General features: G+C 40.3%; 1 protein-coding gene across 2 annotated transcripts in view; it reads right to left on the bottom strand.

Annotated features, from left to right (window-relative positions):
- LOC131137090 (plexin-A1-like) overlaps nucleotides 1-23,459 on the bottom strand; it is a 169,909-nt gene that overhangs the window by 115,854 nt on the left and 30,596 nt on the right. For both annotated transcript variants that reach the window (XM_058084628.2, XM_058084630.2), the window contains exon 3: nucleotides 4,553-4,735. In XM_058084628.2, coding sequence (XP_057940611.2) covers nucleotides 4,553-4,735 — 183 coding nt within the window. The remainder of the gene's footprint in view (nucleotides 1-4,552; nucleotides 4,736-23,459) is intronic.

Here is a 23,459-nt window from a genome sequence, read left to right as displayed (position 1 = left end):
CGTTCCGTGTTGCCTGATTAGGCTTAATCATTCTGACAGGCTAGTTTTATGGCAGCAACAGCTCAGAGTCTATAGGAAGAGATTGGAATGAAAACCGGTTGCCTTTCACTGAATACTGTAAAAGAGCTTATTTCTTTTGGACATGAATATTAACATTAATATTAAATTAAGAATATTTGCAAAGGTAGAAAAAAAAAAACATATGAGCATCCTAACTTTTGGTCCACCCCTGCTCCAGTCACTGAGCAGCATTGGAGTCAGTCATATGGTTGTCATGGTTACCTCAACATCTCCATACTCCAAACCCATCCTGTCACTCAAAGTATCTTCTAAGATACAAGAAAGAAAAAAAAAAAGGGGGGGGGGGGGGTAAATTGTATTTGCAGCCAGCGGGCAAATGATGAAATGGTGTGAAACCATTCACACCTCAACCATCACCACACCTAAACAGCACCCGCTCAAAGTCCATCCATTTTGCTCTTTCTGGGTTGTCTCTTTGTGGTCCACCCCACCCCCCCTCCCCTCCAACACCACCACCACTCTAAAATCCGCAATACTTCAGGCTGTGAAGTGTTCCGTTTCATCTTGCCTGATGTGTCACGAGTGTCCTACACTCCCAGGTACACCACAGAGAAGACAAAATGGAGCCAATACATGGATTTTTTTTTTTTTTTTTTTTAAACCAACATCTGAGGGCTTTATTTTCCGAAGGATGTCTCTTGGAACACCGACTAAAATGTTTTATGTTGTATTCTTATGTTGTATTCTCGTTTTAAACGGTACCAAAGCATCAAATAATGACGTTTATGCATTTGGAAGTGAGCCCTGACTTCTTTATTTAAGGACTGCGGATTGCCTGGACTCAGTAAACGCCAAACTACGTATCCGGAAGTCCTCTGGAGTGCTTGGCAGTGTGACCAATCACAGTGGAGCGGGCGTACCTACGTGGAGGTGAAGACCATTTGGGTGTAAGGCAGTAAATCCATGGAAACACTGCATAAATAGGTGCAGAATCTGGAAGAAATATTATTATTGTGTGTAGCTCCTCTATAGGAGTCCACAACTCAATACAAAGCGCCACAAATGCAATTTTACTTCAAACTTGAAACTGCTTTTAAAAAGTATCTTATTTTAATTCGATTTTAGTGCATATATGACTTAAATTTAGCAAGTATTCTAACAAACTAACCCTCGTGGTGTCTGGGTGTAGAGTTTTGGCTGTAAATAACATAAATAAATAACATCTATATAGTCTCTAAGGGTTCTATGATGGTGACGGATTACTTAAATTTCCCTTATCTTCGGTCTCCGCCCTGTGTTGCGACACAAAATAATATTCTGCCTGGAGAATCAAACTGAAACTCTATACAGTGTATAGAATTGTGTTTGTGATTTGTCATAATATCGGATAGAAAGTGTCCCGGTTCTGTTATCAGTCATGATTTTTGTCTGGCATCCAATAGACTGTCTCGTTTACGATGAACATGAGTGATTGTATATTCACAGATCAATAAATAAACTGTAAGTCACACTGAAAATACAAGCGTGTGTACATCAATAGAGTGCAGCTCTGCATTTCAGCGGGCCAAAAAGCACACATTAATTTCCAATGAATAGCAATTAGACCAGGGGTGGGCAAACTACGGCCCGGGGGCCATATCCGGCCCGCCGAGTGTTTGAATACGGCCCGCCCAATCTTTCCAAAGTATTTCATTTAAACTCAACATACAACCTGGCATCATGGCCTGAGCCAACCTTTTGATGGTTTTATCAATTTAGTTTTTTGACATGGTCTGTTGTTTACAAAGTGCTCCTGAAAAAAGGGACACAAGCACATAATAATAATAATAATTATTATTATTAGATTATTATTAGATTATAATAATAATTATTATAACTATTGTGATTATTATAATTATTATATTAATGCTAATTATTATATTAATTATATATAATATTATTGTTATATTTGCATATTTTACATAATAATATAATAATTATTATTTTAATTTTATTGTAATTATTATAATATTTTATTGTTTTTAAAATATTTAAATATAAATATAAAATAATAAATAATAATAGCAGATTGCATGACAATTTTACAGATACAATAATACCAGGTGGACTGTTACATGTAAAATATATAGTCTGCCCCCCTGTAAATTTTGTCATATCAATGCGGCCCGCGAGTCAAAAAGTTTGCCCACCCCTGAATTAGACCATATATCGTTCAGCCATCTTGCTTTCTTCCTGATGCCAACTATTCTTCTCCTTCACACCAACTATTATTTTTATTCCCAGCTCATTTATTGACAGCTATTCCACAGACTTCTTATGCCTTAGGGGTGTTTCCCTTATTTATTGTTAAGCTTATTAGACTTGTATTGCTTGAATCCTCTGTTGATTTATTGTAATTGGTGTCCCGTCTCATCGCCTGTTCGAGACAGCGACAGAGCGCATCCAACTGCATTGATGTGCATGAGGACACCGGCTAGCCACCGCACCCTGCTTTACCCTCTTTATCTCCAAACAGATGAAGACGCACCATATGAGAGGAAATAGGATTCCAGTGACCGGGATATCATCCAAGATGTCTACATAGACACACAAATCATTTGTCTATACACACACACACACAGGCGGGACTAAGGGGTCATGTACAAGGACTAGTGGGCAAGGTTTCAGTCGACTTGGCAAAACCCCACAGACAGGAAGCAGTCTAAGGAAGTAAGCTTCTGCAGCAGCAGCATTAGTGTAATATACACTGATAGACTCAAATGGCGGCTTTAAAAAATTTTATGGACACAAGTCTAGCAATGTATGGTTCTAGATGACCACAATGTATACCACCGGCAGAGGGTTGGACGCCGAGCATCGATGGGAACCGGTTGATGAATATGAATATGTGCAGATTCTGGAAGATCTGGAATGCTTTGTGGTTATTGTGTGTAACTGCTCTATAGGAGTCCACAAAAATGAGCATAAGGTCCCTTTTAAAGAAACTGAGGCTAACTGAGGCTACTTGGTAGCAGTCAGGAGAGCCGACTACCCTCTCTCACACCAACTACCCTCATGTCCTCCTTCATTACATCCCAAAACGTCCTCTTTGGTCTTCCTCTGCGCCTCCTACCTGGCAGCTCTAAACGCAGCATCTACCAATATATTCACCTCTGGACATGTCCAAACCATCTCAGTCTGGCCTCTCCGACTGTATCTCTAACATGTAATGTCCCTCTGATGTACTCGTTCTTGATCCTATCCATCCTGGTCACTCCCAATGAGAACCTCAGCATCCTCATCTCTGTGCTCCAACATGTACTGTGGCTCTGGACATGTCCCAACCATCTCAGTCTGGCCTCTCTGACTTTATTTCTAACATGTAAAGTCCCTCTGATGTACTCGTTCCTGATCCTATCCATCCTGGTCACTCCCAACGATAACCCCAGCATCCTCATATCTGTACTCCAACATGTACTGTGACTCTGGACATGTTCCAACCATCTCAGTTTGGTCTCTCTGACTTTAGGTCTAACATGTAATGTCCCTATGATGTACTCGTTCCTGATCCTATCCATCCTGGTCACTCCCAATGAGAAACTCAGCATCCTAATCTCTGTACTCCAATGTGTACTGTGACTCTGGACATGTTCCAAACATCTCAGTCTGGCCTCTCTGACTTTCTCTCTAACATGTAATGTCCCTCTGATGTACTTGTTCCTGATCCTATCCATCCTGGTCACTCCAATGAGAACCTCAGTATCCTCATCTCTGCTTCCTCGGAATACGGGATAAATTGATTCAGTTTCTGATGGATTAATAACTGAGGTACCACTGTACGGCAATCTACATCCCCACAGCCAGCCACTACAAGATACAAAAACAAACCATAAGAAAATCTCTGTAATTATTGAAATCCTCAAGCAACTATTTGATTTAACATTCCTTCCACGGGACACTAAAAATAAACGGATCCTGCCAGGGAAGTTGATAGATATCACAGAGGTAGCTCAGCTGGATGTGAGATGAAGAAGTGGCTGATTGGCACTCACGACGTGACGTCTACTCAACACACAAACACACACACACACACACACTCAGAGTCCATGCTGTGTGAATGCAAATAATGCAAAGCCTAGAAAGAGGAGAGCTCCATCTATTCATTTTACCTGAAAGAAATAGTTTTTCTTTACATTTCTCAAGCTGCTGTGCCTTCTGACACCTCAACAACTGGCTGATAGTATTTTACGACTTTACCCCAAGCCTCTTTTAGACAAGGATCAAGCAAAATGAAAGCCGTTATCCATACAGAACCCAGCGAATCAGTGTATAAAATCCCCGTCAGACGGCGACAATAGCTTACAACACCACAGGGCGGTCAAAGTGAGTGTTTCAATCTCTCAACCACGCTCCCTGCCCAAAGGCAGCATCCCGTCTGTGTAAAAGGAACATTTCCGGAACAACTTCATACCCCACGTTTTGTGATGCTTCCATTTATACGAAGCAGTGACGAATCAACAAGCAGAGAAAAAAAAAAATACAGCTGGATTACCTTTTTCAAACGTCCGCTTCGAGTGCCCGTGAACGCCACCGTGTGTCCTCGGTAGTCATAGGCCGCCACAGAGGTCATACCGTCCTCCTTATCCACATAGAGCGAAACGCCCTCGATGGTGGTGGTGCCCCCGAGAGGCTGGTTGAAGTCATGGCCGCAGAAATTATCATCAATCTGCAATGGCTGTGCAGGACAAAAAAAAAAAAGAGAGAGAGAAAGAGAAAGACAACTCATGAATGACTCCATTAAAGCTTTTTAACTCCTGTGTCTCGTTAAAATGACATTAATTCTTAAAGATGCTGGAGCCGATTGGTCTCACCGGCACTTAGTAGGCATTTGATGGAAGTGGAGCAAAGGCAACGCATGGAAGATTGAGTGAGGGAGGGTGGTAAAGAAATTAAATGAATGTCGTTCTGCTGGAGTCTTGACAGAGATGTTGAAGAATTTGATTTTTTATTTAAAATCGATAAAAAAAATTCTAATATAATCTTGTATATTGTAATAGTAATGTGGTTTCTAATGTGAAACAAGCTGATGACGGCATTCATGAAAAAAACATGACAGGAAGTCAATTATAGGTCTAATCGGCATTTTTTAAATTCAGATTATGTCTATGTGTACATGTACACATTCTACTACTACTTCTAAGAGGGTGTGCGTGTGTGTAAATATAAAAAAATACATAAATATACTTCACAAACATGACATCTGAAGCACATATAGCACATTGAAAAGTGCACTACTGACCCCATTTGCTATTGGAACTATTGAAAATCAAAGAAAAAACATTTCTTCAGATTCTTGTTCATTTTAATGCCTGACACAACTAAAGCTACCTTTACTCATGCAACAACTGAAGTGACTTTGATTATTATCAAGAAAAGTATGAAATTTGCTAGATATCAGCTCATAAATGTAACTATTTTTGTATCATCATTATATCTGTACAAACAGATACGTATACTTTAAAATGGATCAATAAATGACAAAACAAGGGTGGTCTCATCATTTTTTGCCATGACTGTACTTTAGAGTGGTCAGTGAGAGAGCGCTAGGCCAAAGTCGTTCAACTTAACAGTCACTGGTTGGCTGCAGTGACGTTAGCTGCCTCAAAGTGACAGCAGCGTGAAAATTTGTTATTTACATGATGCCTTTTTGTTCTATATTTTGTTCTATTTTTTTCACTGATTGTTTTTCTTTCGGCTGAAATGCGGAGAAGTGGTTAGCGCGCAGGTCACACAGCTAGGAGACCCGAGTTCGATTCCACCTTTGGCCATCTCTGTGTCGAGTTTGCTAGTTCAATTGACGACTCCGAATTGTCCATAGGTATGAATGTGAGTGTGAATGGTTGTTTGTCTATATGTGCCCTGTGATTGGCTGACCACCAGTCCAGAGTGTACCCCGCCTCTCGCCCCAAAACAGCTGGGATAGGCTCCAGCACCCCCGCGACTCTTGTGAGGATAAGCGGTAGAAAATGAATGAATGAATGTTTTTCTTTCAATTCTGCAATGAGGCATGTTGCACAGATGGCCCCCTCACCACATATTGGACACACATGCATGTTCCGCGAGCCAGACAGTCTTGGTTTCAAGTCTAGGAATGTGATGTGTTACCAGGCGACAGAACGATGTGTTCAAGCTCTACCTTCTTGGCTCTGTTCAGCTGCATTGTGGAGGGGTTTATGCAGCTTTTAAGCCATTCATTTTCTACCGCTTATCCTCACGAGGGTCGCGGGGGGTGCTGGAGCCTATCCCAGCTGTCTTCGGGCGAGAGGCGGGAGTTTTCAAACCAGCTAAAGATAATACTTATGTAAAATGTATAATTACTACAGTTTCTGCTTGGAGATAGCTGTTCATTGTAGCCGTTTTTGGACCTACTGCAGACTACCACATCCATGACTGTATTGCTATTCATACTAACGATGCCGTACTGTAGTTCACAGTCAGATTGTCTTTTCCTTCTCCAAAGAAAAAATCTTGTCATGTTTTAATGTCCCCATAGCATGTCCTGACACCCCTATTACAATATATTGCTGCATATGACAATATGACATTACATCACCCTGCACTTATTTATGCACAGAGCCAGACAAAGTCAACTAATCTGCATTCTCCGCGTCTCACGCTCTCACACACATCCTGCAGAGTCAGATCGCCATCCTCCCCGGCCAGCATGCTGAGGATGCTAATGGTTTGTTATGTTTAGACCGACTTGCATCATTACCATAGAGTCAACAGCTCAGATTTGAGACGCAGTGGAGCATTCAACATCAACGTGTCTGCAGACAAATGTGGCCTCACACGGACCTGACATCTGCTCGCAATCGCGGGCCTTGTAGACATGTAATTCCTGCAGTCTGCCCACTCCATCATTAGGAAGTCACACAGGAGGAGATCCCGCATCGCTTTCAGCCATCGAGGTTTCGTTAATGTCCTGGTCTACTCATTATTTTCAATCTAATTCCAGATGTGATGCATGTCCCAATTATGGCGGCTATGTCAAAATATTGAAAATTAATCATCATCATAATATTTTTATACTGTACACTACTTGTAGTGGCTATTTGTCCTTCAAAAATAAACTTAAACTAAACTTAAACTATAATCAAAAGGCTACTGATGCACCACAGGTTGTGTTTTACGCAGGCAAAAGAGTCATTGTCCATACAACCTTGTTCCGTTTCTTCTTATTTATTTTTATTACCAAGCAGGCATACTAAAAAGGTTGCCTCTATTGCTCTGGTACAAAAAAACCATAGGCCCACCACGGTGCATGCTGGTCCTGTGAGCACTGCCTACAGAAATAGATTGCAGGTGCCCAGGGTGTCATCCAATGAAATAAACGACTACTTAACCCTAACAAAATATGATGAATAAACAAATAAATAATCAACAAAAAACTATTATCAAGTAATCCAAACGAAAACAACAAATAAATCAACAGATATTAGAAACATGGGAACACACTACTAAATAGCTCCTAGACTACCGCTCAAAAGTTTGGGATGGCTTGCACATTTCTTTGTTTTCCAAAGAAAAACACATTTTCATGCATTTCACAAACAAATTTTCCCATTTCACAAATATTTTTTATCCATTTCACAAACAATTAAAATGAATCAGATGATTTAGAGGCCTACTATCAGCAACTGTCAGTCCTCTGCATCATTGAGTTCATCATTTTATAAGGCTAATAGATTATTAGAAAACCCATAATGCATAAGGCTAAAATAACCAATTACCTAAAAATGTCATCCACTACTTCTCTACAAGAGAGGAGAAATATGATCTCAGGGAAGAACTACATTTGAAACACTTATATGCTAGGACTACGTTAAAAAGCCATAGCATTTCAGTATGTGGAATCAAACTATGGAATGGATTGAGTAAGGAAGTCAAACAATGCACAACGATGAGCCAATTCAAGAAACAATACAAGCAGTTGATGTTTGCTAAATACAAGGATGAAGAGTCTTGAACCAGTCATGATGTGCTATATATATCACTATATTGACACTTACTATGGTACACATTATGTCATTGGATGCTCATATCACCTTGTACTTCGGTACGGGGAAAAAAAAAGAAGAAAAAAAAAACGTAAACTATATTAGGAAAGCAGGAAGTGAACAAATGTAACAGTTACTGATTGTAAAAGTACCAGATGGAGGGGTAGGATTTAATAAGCTTTGCTTCTTCCTTCTCCTTTTGGACATTACCATTACCATTTACAAACACAAACTGGGTCTAACAAGGACAGAAAAACGATGCACAACTGTGCAAGAAGACAAATATCTGAGAGTGTGTAGTTTAACACAAAGACGCCTCACAGGTCGTCACCTGGCAGCTGCACTAAATAGTAGCCGTCAAACACTAGAGTCAGTATCATCAGTGAAGTGGCGACTTCAGGACTGCCGAGAAAGACTGTCCAAAAAAATTTTCCAAATGAAACTTTTGACGAGTAGTGTATATTTTTAATTTAAAAAAAACCCACAAATTATTATTAATAATTCCCAGAGAAAGCCTGCAGAAGAGCAAAAAAATCTTTATTTGTGCGTGTTTATGTTCACCTCTTGCTTCTTAAACAGCTCCCAGAACAATATCTGTTTAATTCCTCCCCCTGCTTGCCTTTTAAATGCTTTATTTTACAGCCCACCATTTACTTTGAGCTTGGTCAGGAGTAAATGTTAAGTCAAGGATGATGAAAAAACATTAACCGTGTTTACACCGTCACTATAAAAAGCTAATACATTGCAAAGGAGAAGGTGGGAGTGTTTGGATTAAAACGCGAATCGAAAAGTCAAGTGTAGGTAATCCCAACGAGGGAGTTAAAACCCACCAGGTCGTCAGTAGTACAGGAGTAGAAGAGTACGCTGTTTTAGGACACGGTAACAACAAGTCCAGTGACAAAGTCTTTCTATAATCTGGCAGGCTGGACAATGTTGAAATCAAGACCCAAGGAGGTTTCGCACCATCTGCTATGGGATTCCTTGTTCTTCTTTGTGCCGATTTTACTACTGTATGAGACTCTGGCAGCCTGTTTGGGACTGACTGTCACGCTCCAGAATTAATTTTGCATGGTAGAAAAAAGAAAAAAAACGAAGAAAAAGAGCTCCATGATGTGGCATGATGGATAAGAATCTGCCTGCACTTTTGAGCACTCAGACATTAAACAGCTTCTTCATAGTTCATCATCAATGTCATGTCCGAGTATGGGATCACAAACGGTCCATTGTTGCATCTTTACTATGGAAGCAAGCAGTCATAAGACTGGAGTGACACCACAAAAAGAAAAAAAGAGTTCATGTAAGTGTTAAATTAAAAATAACCAAGTGGAAAAAGTGAAAAATCTACACTGGAATTAGCTAATGACGCTACTACAATCAGTTTACTTCTCCAAAATCTGACAGAAGGGAAGAACTAAATTTGAAACATTTATATGCTAGGACTACGTTAAAAAGCCATAGCGTTTCAGTATGTGGAATCAAACTATGGAATGGATTGAGTAAGGAAGTCAAACAATGCACAACGATGAGCCAATTCAAGAAACAATACAAGCAGTTGATGTTTGCTAAATACAAGGATGAAGAGTCTTGAACCAGTCATGATGTGCTATATATATCACTATATTGACACTTACTATGGTACCCATTATGTCATTGGATGGTCATATCACCATGTACTACGGTACGTGACAAAAAAATGAAAATTAAAAAATTTAAACAATTTAAACAATTTAAAAAATTAAAAAAAAAAATTAAATTAAAATATAATAAAGTGAAAATAAATAAAAAAAAAAAAAACCTAAATTATATTAGGAAAGCAGGAAGTGAACAAATGTAACAGTTACTGATTGTAAAAGTACCAGATGGAGGGGTAGGATTTAATAAGCTTTGCTTCTTCCTACTCCTTTTGGACATGTGGAACTGTGAACTGATTATGGGATGCATTCAATTGTAATCTGATGCATGTTCAAATGAAATTAAACCATTACCATAAAGTGCAAATGAATGATGTTCCTACAGTAAAAAAAATGTCCCTACATCCTGTTTATGAGCACCAAACAGGAAAAAGATCTATCATCTCCCTCACTTGTGTGCTCCACTTTTGATAAAAGAGCCACTATAGTTCGGCTTTTTGTCATAAAGAAAGACAACTCACTCCTCATGGACATAATACTGGCTCTGACCTATGACCCCACCCCATTCATACGGTCAACATTTCACAACAAAAGCTTTATATTCTGTCATTTATCAGTCTCTAGTATTTCCTTAGCTTCTTTTGTGATCATTGTGGCCTAAAATTCATGAATTTGGCACATTTTTAACTGCTATTATTATTATTTCTAAATGAAATTCACGCAAATCATCATTACAACCCCCAAACACATTTTTGCCCCATTTCCAGAATAGGGGTTTAGACCAGGACACAGTCCGTAGTGTTGTCCTTGGCCAGAACCTCTGTTGTACACAGTCACAGTGTGCCTCTGGCATCTCTCTCACACACGGGGACTGCCTTGCCAAAGTCCTGAATGATGAATGTGTGCCGAGGAGAAAAAAAAAAAAAAAGTGAGGATAGTAAGGAAACAAGGAGGCGAAGAAGACAACGGGTCAACAGGGCACTTGTCATGGCTAATGAGCTTCAGTTTAAAAAGAGACGAGTTTTTGATCGACTCCGATGTTTTTGCCTGCAGCGCTGACCTTGCTGTACAAACACATTAGACGTATCGCCCGCCATTACCTTGCATGGTCACATCTACATTACCCATCCTGTGATGACAAATATCGCTTGGACCTTGAACCTAGCACGATGTCCTCGGTTACAACAAAGCCTGACAAGTCAAACAGCACCGAAAATTGTATAAATTAGAAACTGACAGAAGTGAAACCAATCAATGTTTTGCTAACAATTCAAGTCGAGAACACTTGTGGGTGGGTGATATCGACGACCATAAACCACCACCATAAACTCGGGATCGACCGATATGTTTTTTTTCGGGCCGATGCCGATACGATTTTTTTCCATGACCGATTTTGCTTGAGTCGATTATTTACATGAAATTTAAAATGGACAATGATAACACATATTTCAGGGTCCTCCGGCAACACAAAGCTGCCCGGCAGATGCCTGTCTGTAAATCATGCGGCGGAAAAATACATCGACAAACCCACGCGCGTATCGGCCGAATCCGATTTTTTTCCATCACCCGATGCCGATGGTCGATTTTGCTTGGGCCGATATTTGTGGCCGATACTGATTTTGCTCCCTCAATTCACATGAAAAAATGACAATGATAAATATTCCAGGGTCCTCCGGCAACACAAAGCTACCTTGCGGATGCCTGTCTGTAAATCATGCGGCGGAAAAACACATCGGCAAACTCACGCCGCTACCGATTTTTTTCTCCATCACCCTTAGCCGATGGCCGATTTTGCTTGGGCCGATATTTGTAGCCGATACTGCTTTTGCTTCCTCAATTTACATGAAAAAAATGACAATGACAACAAATATTCCAGGGTCCTCCGGCAACACAAAGCTGCCCGGCGGATGCCTGTCTGTAAATCATGCGGCGGAAATCGGCCGAATCCGATTTTTTTCCATCACCCTTAGCTGATGGCCGATTTTGCTTGGGCCAATATTTGTGGCCGATACTGCTTTTGCTCCCTCAATTTACATGAAAAAGTGACAATGATAACAAATACAACACAAAGCTACCCGGCGGATGCCTGTCTGTAAATCATGTGGCGGAAAAATACATCAGTGAACCCATATGCGTATCGGCCGATACTGATTCAAGTAAAGAACGCAAATATCGGCCGGCCCATGTATCGGTCAATCCTTACCATGAACACATGCAAAGGAAGTGACATATTCACAACAATAATATACTATATATATCTAATATAGGTTGAGTGGTTAGCGCGCAGACCTCACAGCTAGGAGACCAGGGTTCAATTCCACCCTCAGCCATCTCTGTGTGGAGTTCCCTTGTTCTCCCCGTGCATGCGTGGGTTTTCTCCGGGTACTCCGGTTTCCTCCCACATTCCAAAAACATGCTAGGTTAATTGGCGACTCCAAATTGTCCATAGGTATGAATGTGAGTGTGAATGGTTGTTTGTCTATATGTGCCCTGTGATTGGCTGGCTGGCCACCAGTCCAGGGTGTACCCCGCCTCTCGCCCAAAGACAGCTGGGATAGGCTCCAGCACCCCCCGCGACCCTCGTGAGGAAAAGCGGTAGAAAATGAATGAATGAATGACTATCTAATACTATAGTGTTGTTTTACTAGCAGTGATAGCCACAATCTGTGATGATTTTGGAGGCACTTGTGTTTACACAAATGTTAAGAGCCATTACTACAGCCAGCAAAAATGTCATACAGAGCTGTGATACAATAAAATGCCAAATTGTTTGAGGAGGACAACTAGGAAACCACTGACAGCTCACGCATGAGTCTACTTCTCACATTTCAGAAACTATTTCATGTAAAAATGCAAATACAAAATACATGGTAGTACATGAAAACAGGAGGTTGACAAGTATGGTAAGTATGGTAAGTAGGTAAGTATGGAGCACTCGTGTGCAGAGGCCACATGAGTGCTGGGATGCTGTGTATCATTGAAGGAAAGTCAACATGTACAGTGACATTGTGAAACAAAGCATCCCAAAGCATGTTTGGAAACATTATTAGTTACTCATGCAACCTCTGGCTGTGCCATTCTTGTGTTTTGCAACATCAACCGCAATGATTCTATTCTAATAATAGCACTTTTTATCATAATTTGTGTGAAAACTGTTTAAAAAAGCTGAAAAAACTTGCATGAACTACTCTAAAAAATGACAGTCTTGGAAAAACATGTTTAAACATTCATTCATTTTCTACCGCTTATCCTTACGAGGGTCGCGGGGGTGCTGAAGTCTATCCCAGCTGTCTTCGCATACACCCTGGACTGGTGGCCAGCCAGCCAATCACAGGGCACATATAGACAAACAACCATTCACACTCACATTCATACCTATGGACAATTTGGAGTCGCCAATTAACCTAGCATGTTTTTGGAATGTGGGAGGAAACCGGAGTACCCGGAGAAAACTCCACACAGAGATGGCTGAGGGTGCAATTGAACCCTGGTCTCCAAGCTGTGAGGTCTGAGCGCTAACCACTCGACCACCGTGCAGCCTATGTTTAAACATAGTACCTATTAATTTTGTTAATAAAAATATATCCCCCAACATAATATTTTTCAACCATAGCAGTGAATGTCACATATTTCTGAATTGACCAGACTACAAAACTTTGTGTAAAGACGTCAATAACACAAACACACAGACACACACACACACACAGACACACACGATGGCGACCTGTGTCCAGGTATTTGTTTACACGACTTGCCGCTACAAGCAGACAACAGAAATAGTTGGCCCGAGTCTTTAATTTGTTGTTAATGAGGGGATTTTGTGTGTGTATGTGTGTGTGTGTGTATGTGTGTGTGTGTGTAAAAGTCTGTTTCCACATCGCGACAGGGCAGGGGGTGCAGCAGAGATCTTAAACATCTGTCGAACAGATGGGGGCCACTTTTTTTTTTATGTGTATGTGTGTGAATCATGTGTGGAGTGAAATAGCTTTAGAAAGACTGCAGAATGGATGTGCATCTGGCAGCCCAATCCGCCTTAACCGCAAGAGGTTACCTTCACCTCACACCAGGGTTACGTTACATACTACATACACTTGTTTCACATTCATGCACATACTAAATACATACGATTCTACATAAATTTGAGTCCCATTTCAGAGCACTAGAAAACTGAACGTACAGAAACAAAGCATGTCAATTAGTACTTAAAAGAGGACTTATAATGTGTATTTTTTCCCTTCGCATTGAGTTGTGGATGCCTATAGAGCAGTTACACACAATAACCGGCAACTTTCTACAACTTTGTAGATCAGGGGTGGGCAAACTACAGCTCGGGGGCCAAATGTGGCCCACCAAGCGTTTGAATCCGGCCCGCCAGTTGCTTTGTAAGTATTTAAACTTTTAATATACAAACATGACTTGCAAGTCGGATGTCTTATTTAGTAAAAGAAAACAAAAAACTGTACAATTAAAGACAGTTTGATGTGGTATGATGTTTAAAGGAACATGAAAACATACAGCTGATAGTATAACACTTTTACAGACAAATAATTCAAGGAAAATTCATTAATTCATTTTCTTTTCCTCATGAGGGTCACAGGGGGTGCTGGAGCCTATCCCAGCTGTCTTCGGGCAAGAGGCGGGGTACACCCCGGACTGGTCGCCAGCCAATCACAGGGCACATATAGACAAACAACCATTCACACTCACATTCATATCTATGGACAATTTGGAGTCACCAATTAACCTAGCATGTTTTTGGAATGTGGGAGAAAACCGGAATACATGTAAACCCCACACAGAGATTGGCCGAGGGTGGAATTGAACTCGGGTTTCCTAGCTGCGGGGCCTGCGTGCTAACCCCCCCGGACAATTTTGTTAACTCAATGCCGCCCACGAGTCAAAATATTTGCCCATCCCTGTTGTAGATCTTCCAGAATCTGCACCTATTCCAGTTGTATTTCCTTGGATTTCCAAAACGGTCTGTTTTAATTTATTCCACCCACAGTCAGCCTTTGAGCACGCCCATTCCACTGTTGATTGGTCACACTTTTTTTTTTTTTGCAGGATGACCCGTGATCTTCTGATTGCGGTGCAAAGGCTATTAGCAACACAGGAGTGTCCTAGGACTGTGCCGATAAAGTTTTTTTGACTTAGCATCCCATACTGCATATTGTAGTCTTGAATACTGGCCGGTATCAATCTGATATACGATAGTGAGCAAAAGTACGCATGAGAACTGCAACATCTTTTTTTGAACTTTAAGGAAAAATACTTTCACAAGGTTTTAGACGCAGGCTGACATAATCCAATACATTTATGTACTGTAAGGACATACAGCAAAGAATATACTTTGACTACTCGCATACTATAAGTAGTCAGAGCCATAAAAGTCTCTAGTCCTAAAGTACTAAAAACAGAATTTCGTATAGCTGTGTACACAGCACAACAACGTGACATTTTCCCTGCTTTTTTCCATGATTTCAAGAGCACTTTGACATGTCACAATGTGTTTTTTTTTTTGGTTTGAGTGAAAGCGGGAGTGTTAAGTTGGAGGGGGGAAAAAAAAAAAAAGAAAACATGAGAGAGCCTGGCACTGAAGAGATTTTTTGGAAATGGTGGAAAAAGAAAAGCTGCAGGCAAAAAGCGAAATAAATAAATAAACGTACGAGGAGAGGCTTCAGCGAGCCCCTCAGGTCAGATAAGGGGAAGAGCTGGCATGCCAAGAGATCAGCATTTATTTTCCAGCTTGATGTATTCCACAGTTTGCAAAACTTGTTTCTGTCATGTACAGTACTTGCTTTTTGTTTGAATTGCTTCCATCCTATGACTGGAAACAGATGTGGTCTTCGTGCGTGAAGTTACAACACCGCAAGGACGCTTTGGAACATGCAGCACCGTGCAAAAAGTTTGTTTTAATGACCTTTTTTTGACAGTAAAACAATAAATAGAAGGGCAGATACAATTTGTAGAATTACTACAAAAATATACACTTGATTTTTGATAAATGACTCGGGGCACACGGGCCATAGGTTGCGTACACATTTGTGGTACTTGTTGTTTACTTTTGTCATGGGACCAAAGGTTGTGCAGTAATACCAGCCCTGCACAGAACCACAGGCAACTGATCAGTGGCGTCATTAGGCCTATTTTAGGGCTAATTGAATATTTTTTTATAGATTTTTTTTTTTCATAGATTTTTTTTACAAAAAAATCACTGACAAATTTCACATAAAAGCAAAAAGAAGGCTAATAAGCAACCCAATAAGCAAGCTAATACTAGCCTACTACTAGTAGTAGTAGTATCGTTCTTCTTCTGATCATTACGATTACTACTATTACTACTAGTAGTATTTTTTTTACAAAAAAATCTGACTAATTTCAGATAAAAGCAAAAAGAAGGCTAATAAGCAAGCCAATAAGCAGGCTAATACTAGCCTACTACTACTAGTAGTAGTATCATTCTTTTTCTGATCATTACGACTACTACTACTAGTAGTAGTAGATTTTTTTTTTTTTTTTTTTAACAAAAAATCTGACAAATTTCATATAAAAGCAAAAAGAAGGCTAATACTAGCCTACTACTACTAGCAGTAGTATCATTCTTCTGATCATTACGGCTACTACTACTAGTAGTTTTTTTTTTACAAAACAAAATCTGACAACTTTCATAAAAAAGCAAAAAGAAGGCTAATAAGCAAGCCAATATGCGGGCTAATACTAGCCTACTACTACTTGTAGTAGTAGTAGTAGTATGTAGGCTAGTAGTAGTAGTACAAATAAGCTAATAAGCTAGCCAATAAGTGGGCTAACACTAGCCTACTACTACTACTACTAGTAGTAGTAGTACTAGTATTAGCCCGCTAGTACTAGTAGTAGTAGGCTAGTACTTCTAGTAGTAGTAGGCTAGTATTAGCCCACTTATTGGCTTGCTTATTAGCCTTCTTTTTGCTTTTATATGAAATTTGTAGTACTACTAGTAATAGCACTAGTAGTAGTAGTAGGCTAGTACTACTACTAGTAGTAGTAGGCTAGTATTAGCCCGCTTATTTGCTTGCTTATTAGCCTTCTTTTTGCTTTTATATGAAATTTGTAGTACTACTAGTAATAGCACTAATAGTAGTAGTAGGCTAGTACTACTACTAGTAGTAGTAGGCTAGTATTAGCCCGCTTATTGACTTGCTTATTAGCCTTCTTTTTGCTTTGATATGAAATTTGTCAGAGATTTTTTTGTAAAAAAAAGCCTATTACCACTACTAGTACTACTACTAGTAGTAGTACTAGCCTACCACTACTAGTACTACTACTAGTAGTAGTACTAGCCTACCACTACTAGTACTACTACTAGTAGTAGTACTAGCCTACCACTACTAGTACTACTACTAGTAGTAGTACTAGCCTACCACTACTAGTACTACTACTAGTAGTAGTACTAGCCTACCACTACTAGTACTACTACTAGTAGTAGTACTAGCCTACTACTACTACTAGTAGTAGTACTAGCCTACTACTACTACTAGTAGTAGTAGTAGGCTAGTATTAGCTAGCCTACTAGCCTAGAGTAGTGGTTAGCCTACTAGCCTACTACTACTACTAGAATAATGATATTATTTCTAATGATGATAGAAATAATAATAATAATAATATGCTAATTAATAATATAATGTTGATTATTATATAATTGATCACTGTCCTCTGGTTTTGCAGTGTAGATTGTGTGTACTTGTGTCAATTTAATGGTGGCCTAAAAACAATTGAGTATCTCTACTAAATCTGTCCAAAAGTGGGAAAGTTATATCCCGCTTCTTGTTCGTTATTTGTTTTTTGGATTTTTTTTTTTTAATGTTTACCACATTCAGGTGGGCTAAGGCCCCCCCTTCCTCAGAACCCAGTGATGCCCCTGCCACTAATAGTTACGTTGATCAGCGTTACCCAACGAGCTAAAAGAAAAGAAAGGCTGGTAATAGTAAAGGTAGCTAACCTGGCTAACTCCTGGTTTAGGGAATGTGCTTTTTTTGTTCCGCCATCACTTGCTCCCCAGCACAAAGCTCATTTTACATCCCTTTGTATTGAGTCGTGGACTCTCAGAGCGCTACACACAACAACCAGCACAGAAAGCCTTCTAGTTCTTCCGGAATCGGCACCTATTCAGCTGTATTTCTTTGGATTTTGTGGTTCCTGTGAAAAAGTATTTTTTTTTTTGTTTTAATGTATTCCACCCCTAGCAAGTGCATAGGAACACTTCTGGAGTACTTCTCTATGCTATAATGCTACACAGACAAACACCTTTTCTCCATGACTTATCCAAAATAAACAAAATTAAGACACTGATGAATTGGTACTACTTGCCCTTCTGACGCGTCCAAACTACGGATAATGCTCTTAAAGCCATGCTGCCCCATCCGAGAAAAGCACAAGCTTAATCTGTGTAATCGGAACTAAAGCCATTCTTGACAGGACATAATCCAATTACAGCAGACCGCAACAGGAGCTCACCCAAACCTGCTGTCCTGTAGAGTCCAATGAAGACGGTTGGCATAGGTGGGGTGTAGCATTACAACTCTGGACATTTGTGACTGGAAGCCTCAACTGTTTATTTTGTGGAAGTATGTGTAGCATACATGGAGGGTTGCTATGAGCCATTTCCCACCACATCAGTGGGTCAGCAACCCGCGGCTCCAGAGCCGCATGTGGCTCTTCAGCCTCTTTGTTGTGGCTCCCTTCGCAATGCTTAAGTATTTAAACACCTGAACATTTTGGCGCCAAAGTAAACATACCAGCTAAGTTGACATTTTATTTACACAGATATTTATGTACATTTATCTTCAGTATTAGTAAGATCCGATACTAGCAGGAGTACTCAATCAACTCCGCTTTTTCTCCTCTGAACTACTTTGATAACCCAAAATTCCCTCTAAATCTGGCAGTCAATCAAAATCATGGGAGACTCGGATTTCCTCAGCGGTCAGGTATTGGGGTTTAACCAAGATGATATCATTACCCTATCATTACCCTATGAGTTGGCATCCATTACACATGTACACTGCACTTCTATTTGTTGTATTCTGCTGTTAAAAATGGTCAACTTTCAAAGGTTTAGAAGATATTGTTATGTTTTGCAGCTCCAGTCTATTTTCCTTTAGTGAGCGTGGGGGTAAAATTATATGAAATGAAATTTTGATAGGAAAGGTTGCCGACGCCTGGTTTACCCACTACTTTTTGTAAACACTTGTAATCCCGAAAAAAAAAAACAATGTTGTCGAAAACCTAACACTAAAATCATGACACTATTTACAATTGAGAGATGTTGAAGTAACCTGTCCAATCTTTACTTTCGTATCGGATTCAGGATCCGACACATACTGTATGGCTGTACGTAAGCGGATATTTAAAAAAGCTAAATCGCCATTTATTATCAACTCCTATACTCGTACAAAGTTGGGTTCGGCAGCTATCGGGAAGTCCTCGTGAGCACTTGAAGTGTGACCAACCACAGCAGAGTTGGCATGCTGGTGAGGTAACACACTGTTTTGGCAGGAAGGATGAAATCTAAAGAAATACAGATGAAATAACTGCAGATTCTGGAAGCTCTAGAAAGCTTTCTATGTTGGTTATTGTGTGTAGCTGATCTATAGGAGTCTACAACTCAATACAAACACAATACAAATACAAAGGGGCCAAAAAAAAAAAAGAGCAAATTAACACCAAACCTCACTTCAACTTCAGTGGCGTAAATCAAAATCCACAACAAGCTGACGCTCTTGAGCTCTCTGAGCCAATAGCGGTCATTAATCCACTTTTGTCATGTGCTGAAGTTAACAATGAACACCACTGTGTGGTCAAATTGCTTCATAGACGCTATTCACAAATTCCCCTGTGTATCTGTTGAGAATTAATCACAAATTAGTACGATTTCATAGCACTGTGGGGGAATCAAACATACAGTATGTGACATTACAAGACCTATAGCATCATGTTTAAATCAGTATTTAACTTTTGACTATATTTTTATCACTTTGTCACAATGTGCATCTACCACTGTCGCACTATTTGAGAGGCACTGGCTTAGAGTGAATCTGTTTTTTGAAGCTATTTTTAACCCGGGGCTCACACTGGATCCAGTACGCACTGCTGCAATTGTCCGCTCTGGCTGCTACAACTGCACTCGCGATGTTTACGTGATAACTAGCCTTGTATACAGGAAGTTCTTGTAAACAATAGCCATATTTGCCTGCACAGCTGTGGTGTTGTAGATTTTGGCGTTTTAGACAATAAGGCGACTTCTTCCAATCGACAAGGACAAATAAAGCCACTCGCATCACAACTCCGTCAGAAGTAACAATCAAACAATGTAGCATCATGCTGGGTCATATGTAGCTTTTGTAGCTTTTTAGTGCGGAAAATGCTGCAGTTAGTTATAACTACTATATGTTGTTTATGCCCATTATCCCAAAAGCACAATATAGTAATACCAAGGGGAAATATGCCTTGCATGATGTAATAGCAGGCACCGGAGCAACGATAGACTTTACCCAGGAGGCGTCAGGCATGATGCAATGTGGGCCATACAAGACAACTCTAATGGGACTCGAGTCAAAATAACCAATAAACAAAAGCAAGTAACTAAGTCAGTGTCTAAAACGCACAACAAGATTGCACAGCAATAGCGATAAACAATGAGAACTATTAATAACAACAACAACAACAACAAAATGGCGGAATAATGGAGTTCTTTTACTTGTTATTGCGGTCAATTTTCCCCTCCGACATCCACCTTGCCACACAATAAAGAGATAAAGCGAACCCTTGACAAACAGACACAGAGGATAGTATCTCTGTGACTGAATAAGTCTCATTAGACATGCTGAGGCTGTAACGTCGCTGCTGGGTCGGCCAGCTTACAGAGCTGTATAGTGCTGGATGGCAGCCCACAGCCGGTGAAGGTCACCCAGCACTCGCTTTAACTCCCAGCAGAGCAACACTGGCCCTCTCTGTGATAATGAGGCGGCGGGCAAGGAGGCAAAAAGGGAGAGACCTGACGTTTTTCGAGTCACGCCCATTAATGCACAGACTTCAGGGGAAACATCAATGGAACTTCTACTTTTTTTTTTTTTTAGAAGCGCTGCAATGACATCAGCTTCCCTCTGGGCTCTTTATGATTTTTATGTTTACTATATGAATATCAAATGTAATGAAACCCTGCACATCACCAGATTGTTACGACACAATTATCTTGACACCTCAATTGCATTTCAAAGAAAATGTGACCAAATTTCACATTAATTAATTCATTCATTTTCTACCGCTTATCCTCACGAGGGTCGCGGGGGTGCTGGAGCCTATCCCAGCTGTCTTTGGGCGAGAGGCGGGGTACACCCTGGACTGGTCGCTGGCCAATCACAGACAAACAACCATTCACACTCACATTCATACCTATGGACAATTTGGAGTCGCCAATTAACCTAGCATGTTTTTGGAATGTGAGAGAAAACCGGAATACATGTAAACTCCACACAGAGATGGCCGAGGGTGGAATTGAACACGGGTTTCCTAGCTGCGGGGCCTGCGTGCTAACCCCCCGGACAATGTTTTTACAGAAGCAGAAGCTTTTAGTAACAATTGTCCTAACTGTGTTTATTTTGCCTGTGTAGCATTATAGAGTGTGCATACAGGGAGAGGGGTGCAAATTACAAACTGGAGTAACCGGAGTAACATGCAAACTCCACACAGAGATGGCTGAGGATGGGATTGAACTCAGGTCTATTAGCTGTGAGGTCTGCACGCTAACCACTCGACCACCGTGCAGCCTGGATTATTTCTTTATAAATTGACTCTGTAAATTTGAACATGATTAGCATGTAGGCTACAGAGTCAAGAGATCGGGAAGACCTGGGTTCGATTCTCTGCTTCGGCATCTCTGTGTGGAGTTTACATGTTCTTCCCGTACGTGCGTCGGTTTTCTCTGACTACTCCAACTTGTAGTTTGCACCTCACTCCCTGCATGCACACACTATAATGCTACACAGGCAAAATAAACACAGTTAGGACAATTGTTACTTATAGCTTGTGCTTCTGTAAATATCATATAAAAAAATGCCAGTATAATCATCCACTGTAAGACAGACTAACCTAAGTCATTGCTAGTGAAGTTAATTCATGTGTACAGGTCACAAAGATGTTAATTAAATGGAGATCCCTTGTGTGTGTATTAAAGTGTTACCACTCACTAGACCAGGAGACGCATCTGGGAGGGATAGCGTCATCTCATAGCAAGTGTTCTCTTAAAGCTGCTTTCAAAACTAACTTCAAAGACAGTACAATTCACAAAAGGCAAAAAGTTCCAAGAGCAGGCCGCCCTTTAAAAAGAGGAATACTGCAGCGTTTCAAACTCAGTGTTGAAAATATGAACGCATCACAAGGATTGTTACTTCTGGCAGAGTTGTGATGCGGGTGGCTTTATTTGTCCTTGTCGATTAGAAGAAGTCGCCTTATTGTCTTTAAACCCCCCGAAAACACAGAAATCTACAACACCACGGCTGTGCAGGCAAATATGGCTATTGTTTACAATAACTTCCTGTATACAAGGCTAGTTATCGCGTGAACATCTGCTCTTGCAAGCGCAGTTTGGACGATTGCAGCAATGCGTACCAGATCCAATGTGAGCCCAGGGTTAAAAATAGCTTCAAAAAACAGATTCACTCTAAGCCAATGCCTCTCAAATAGTGTGGCAGTGGTAAATGTCAAAAAGTTAAACACTGATTCAAACACAAACTTTTGTACAGCGGCTCCCCACATATTTGTGGTCAAGCATTTGTAATCCAGCAAATTTGCAGATTTATGTTTTGAAATGTATTCTTTACATGTTTTTATTATGAACGCATCACAAGGATTGTTACTTCTGGCAGAGTTGTGATGCGGGTGGCTTTATTTGACCTTGTCGATTGGAAGAAGTCGCCTTATTGTCTTTAAACCCCCGGAAAACACAGAAATCTACAACACCACGGCTGTGCAGGCAAATATGGCTATTGTTTGTTATTGTTTACTTCCTGTATACGTACAACGCTAGTCATCGCATGAACATCTGCTCTTGCAAGCGCAGTTTGGACAATTGCAGCAATGCGTACCGGATCCAGTGTGAGCCCAGGGTTAAAAATAGCTTCAAAAAACAGATTCACTCTAAGCCAGTGCCTCTCAAATAGTGTGGCAGTGGTAAATGTCAAAAAGTTAAACACTGATTCAAACACAAACTTTTGTACAGTATAGCGGCTCCCCACATATTTGTGGTCAGGCATTTGTAATCCAGCAAATTTGCAGATTTATGTTTTGAAATGTACATGTTTTTATTATATTAAGTTTTTTCTCCAAAAATAGGTAACAATTATGCAAACCGTTATGCAGTTATATAACCGTTATATTCTCGCCAGAATTTCATGGTCAAGGACATTGTACCACCCCTCAACAAATTTCTCTTCTTCGTTTTTTAATAAGTATCATGCTCAAATTACTCGCTGTTTGCATCATCAGCTTATAAAGGGACCTATTATGCTCATTTTCCGGTCCTTTGTATTGAGTTGTGGACTCCTATAGAGCAGCTACACACAACTTACATACAAAGCTTTCTAGTTCTTCCAGAATCTGCACCCACCCAGCTGTATTTCTTTGGATTGTTTTCTCTGTTGAAAAAAGGAATGGGTTTTGTCTAAATGAACTTGATTTTTTTTTTTTAACCGACTTGCATGAAAGCTTCGATCTGGCACGGCGGCGATGAACT

This window comes from Doryrhamphus excisus, linkage group LG17 (assembly GCF_037039965.1).
Source record: "Doryrhamphus excisus strain RoL-2023G ecotype Guam linkage group LG17, RoL_Dexc_Guam_v1.1, whole genome shotgun sequence".
Classification (NCBI taxonomy): domain Eukaryota; kingdom Metazoa; phylum Chordata; class Actinopteri; order Syngnathiformes; family Syngnathidae; genus Doryrhamphus; species Doryrhamphus excisus.
Note: the sequence above shows the minus strand (reverse complement) of the source record. Positions and strands in the feature narration are given on the sequence as shown.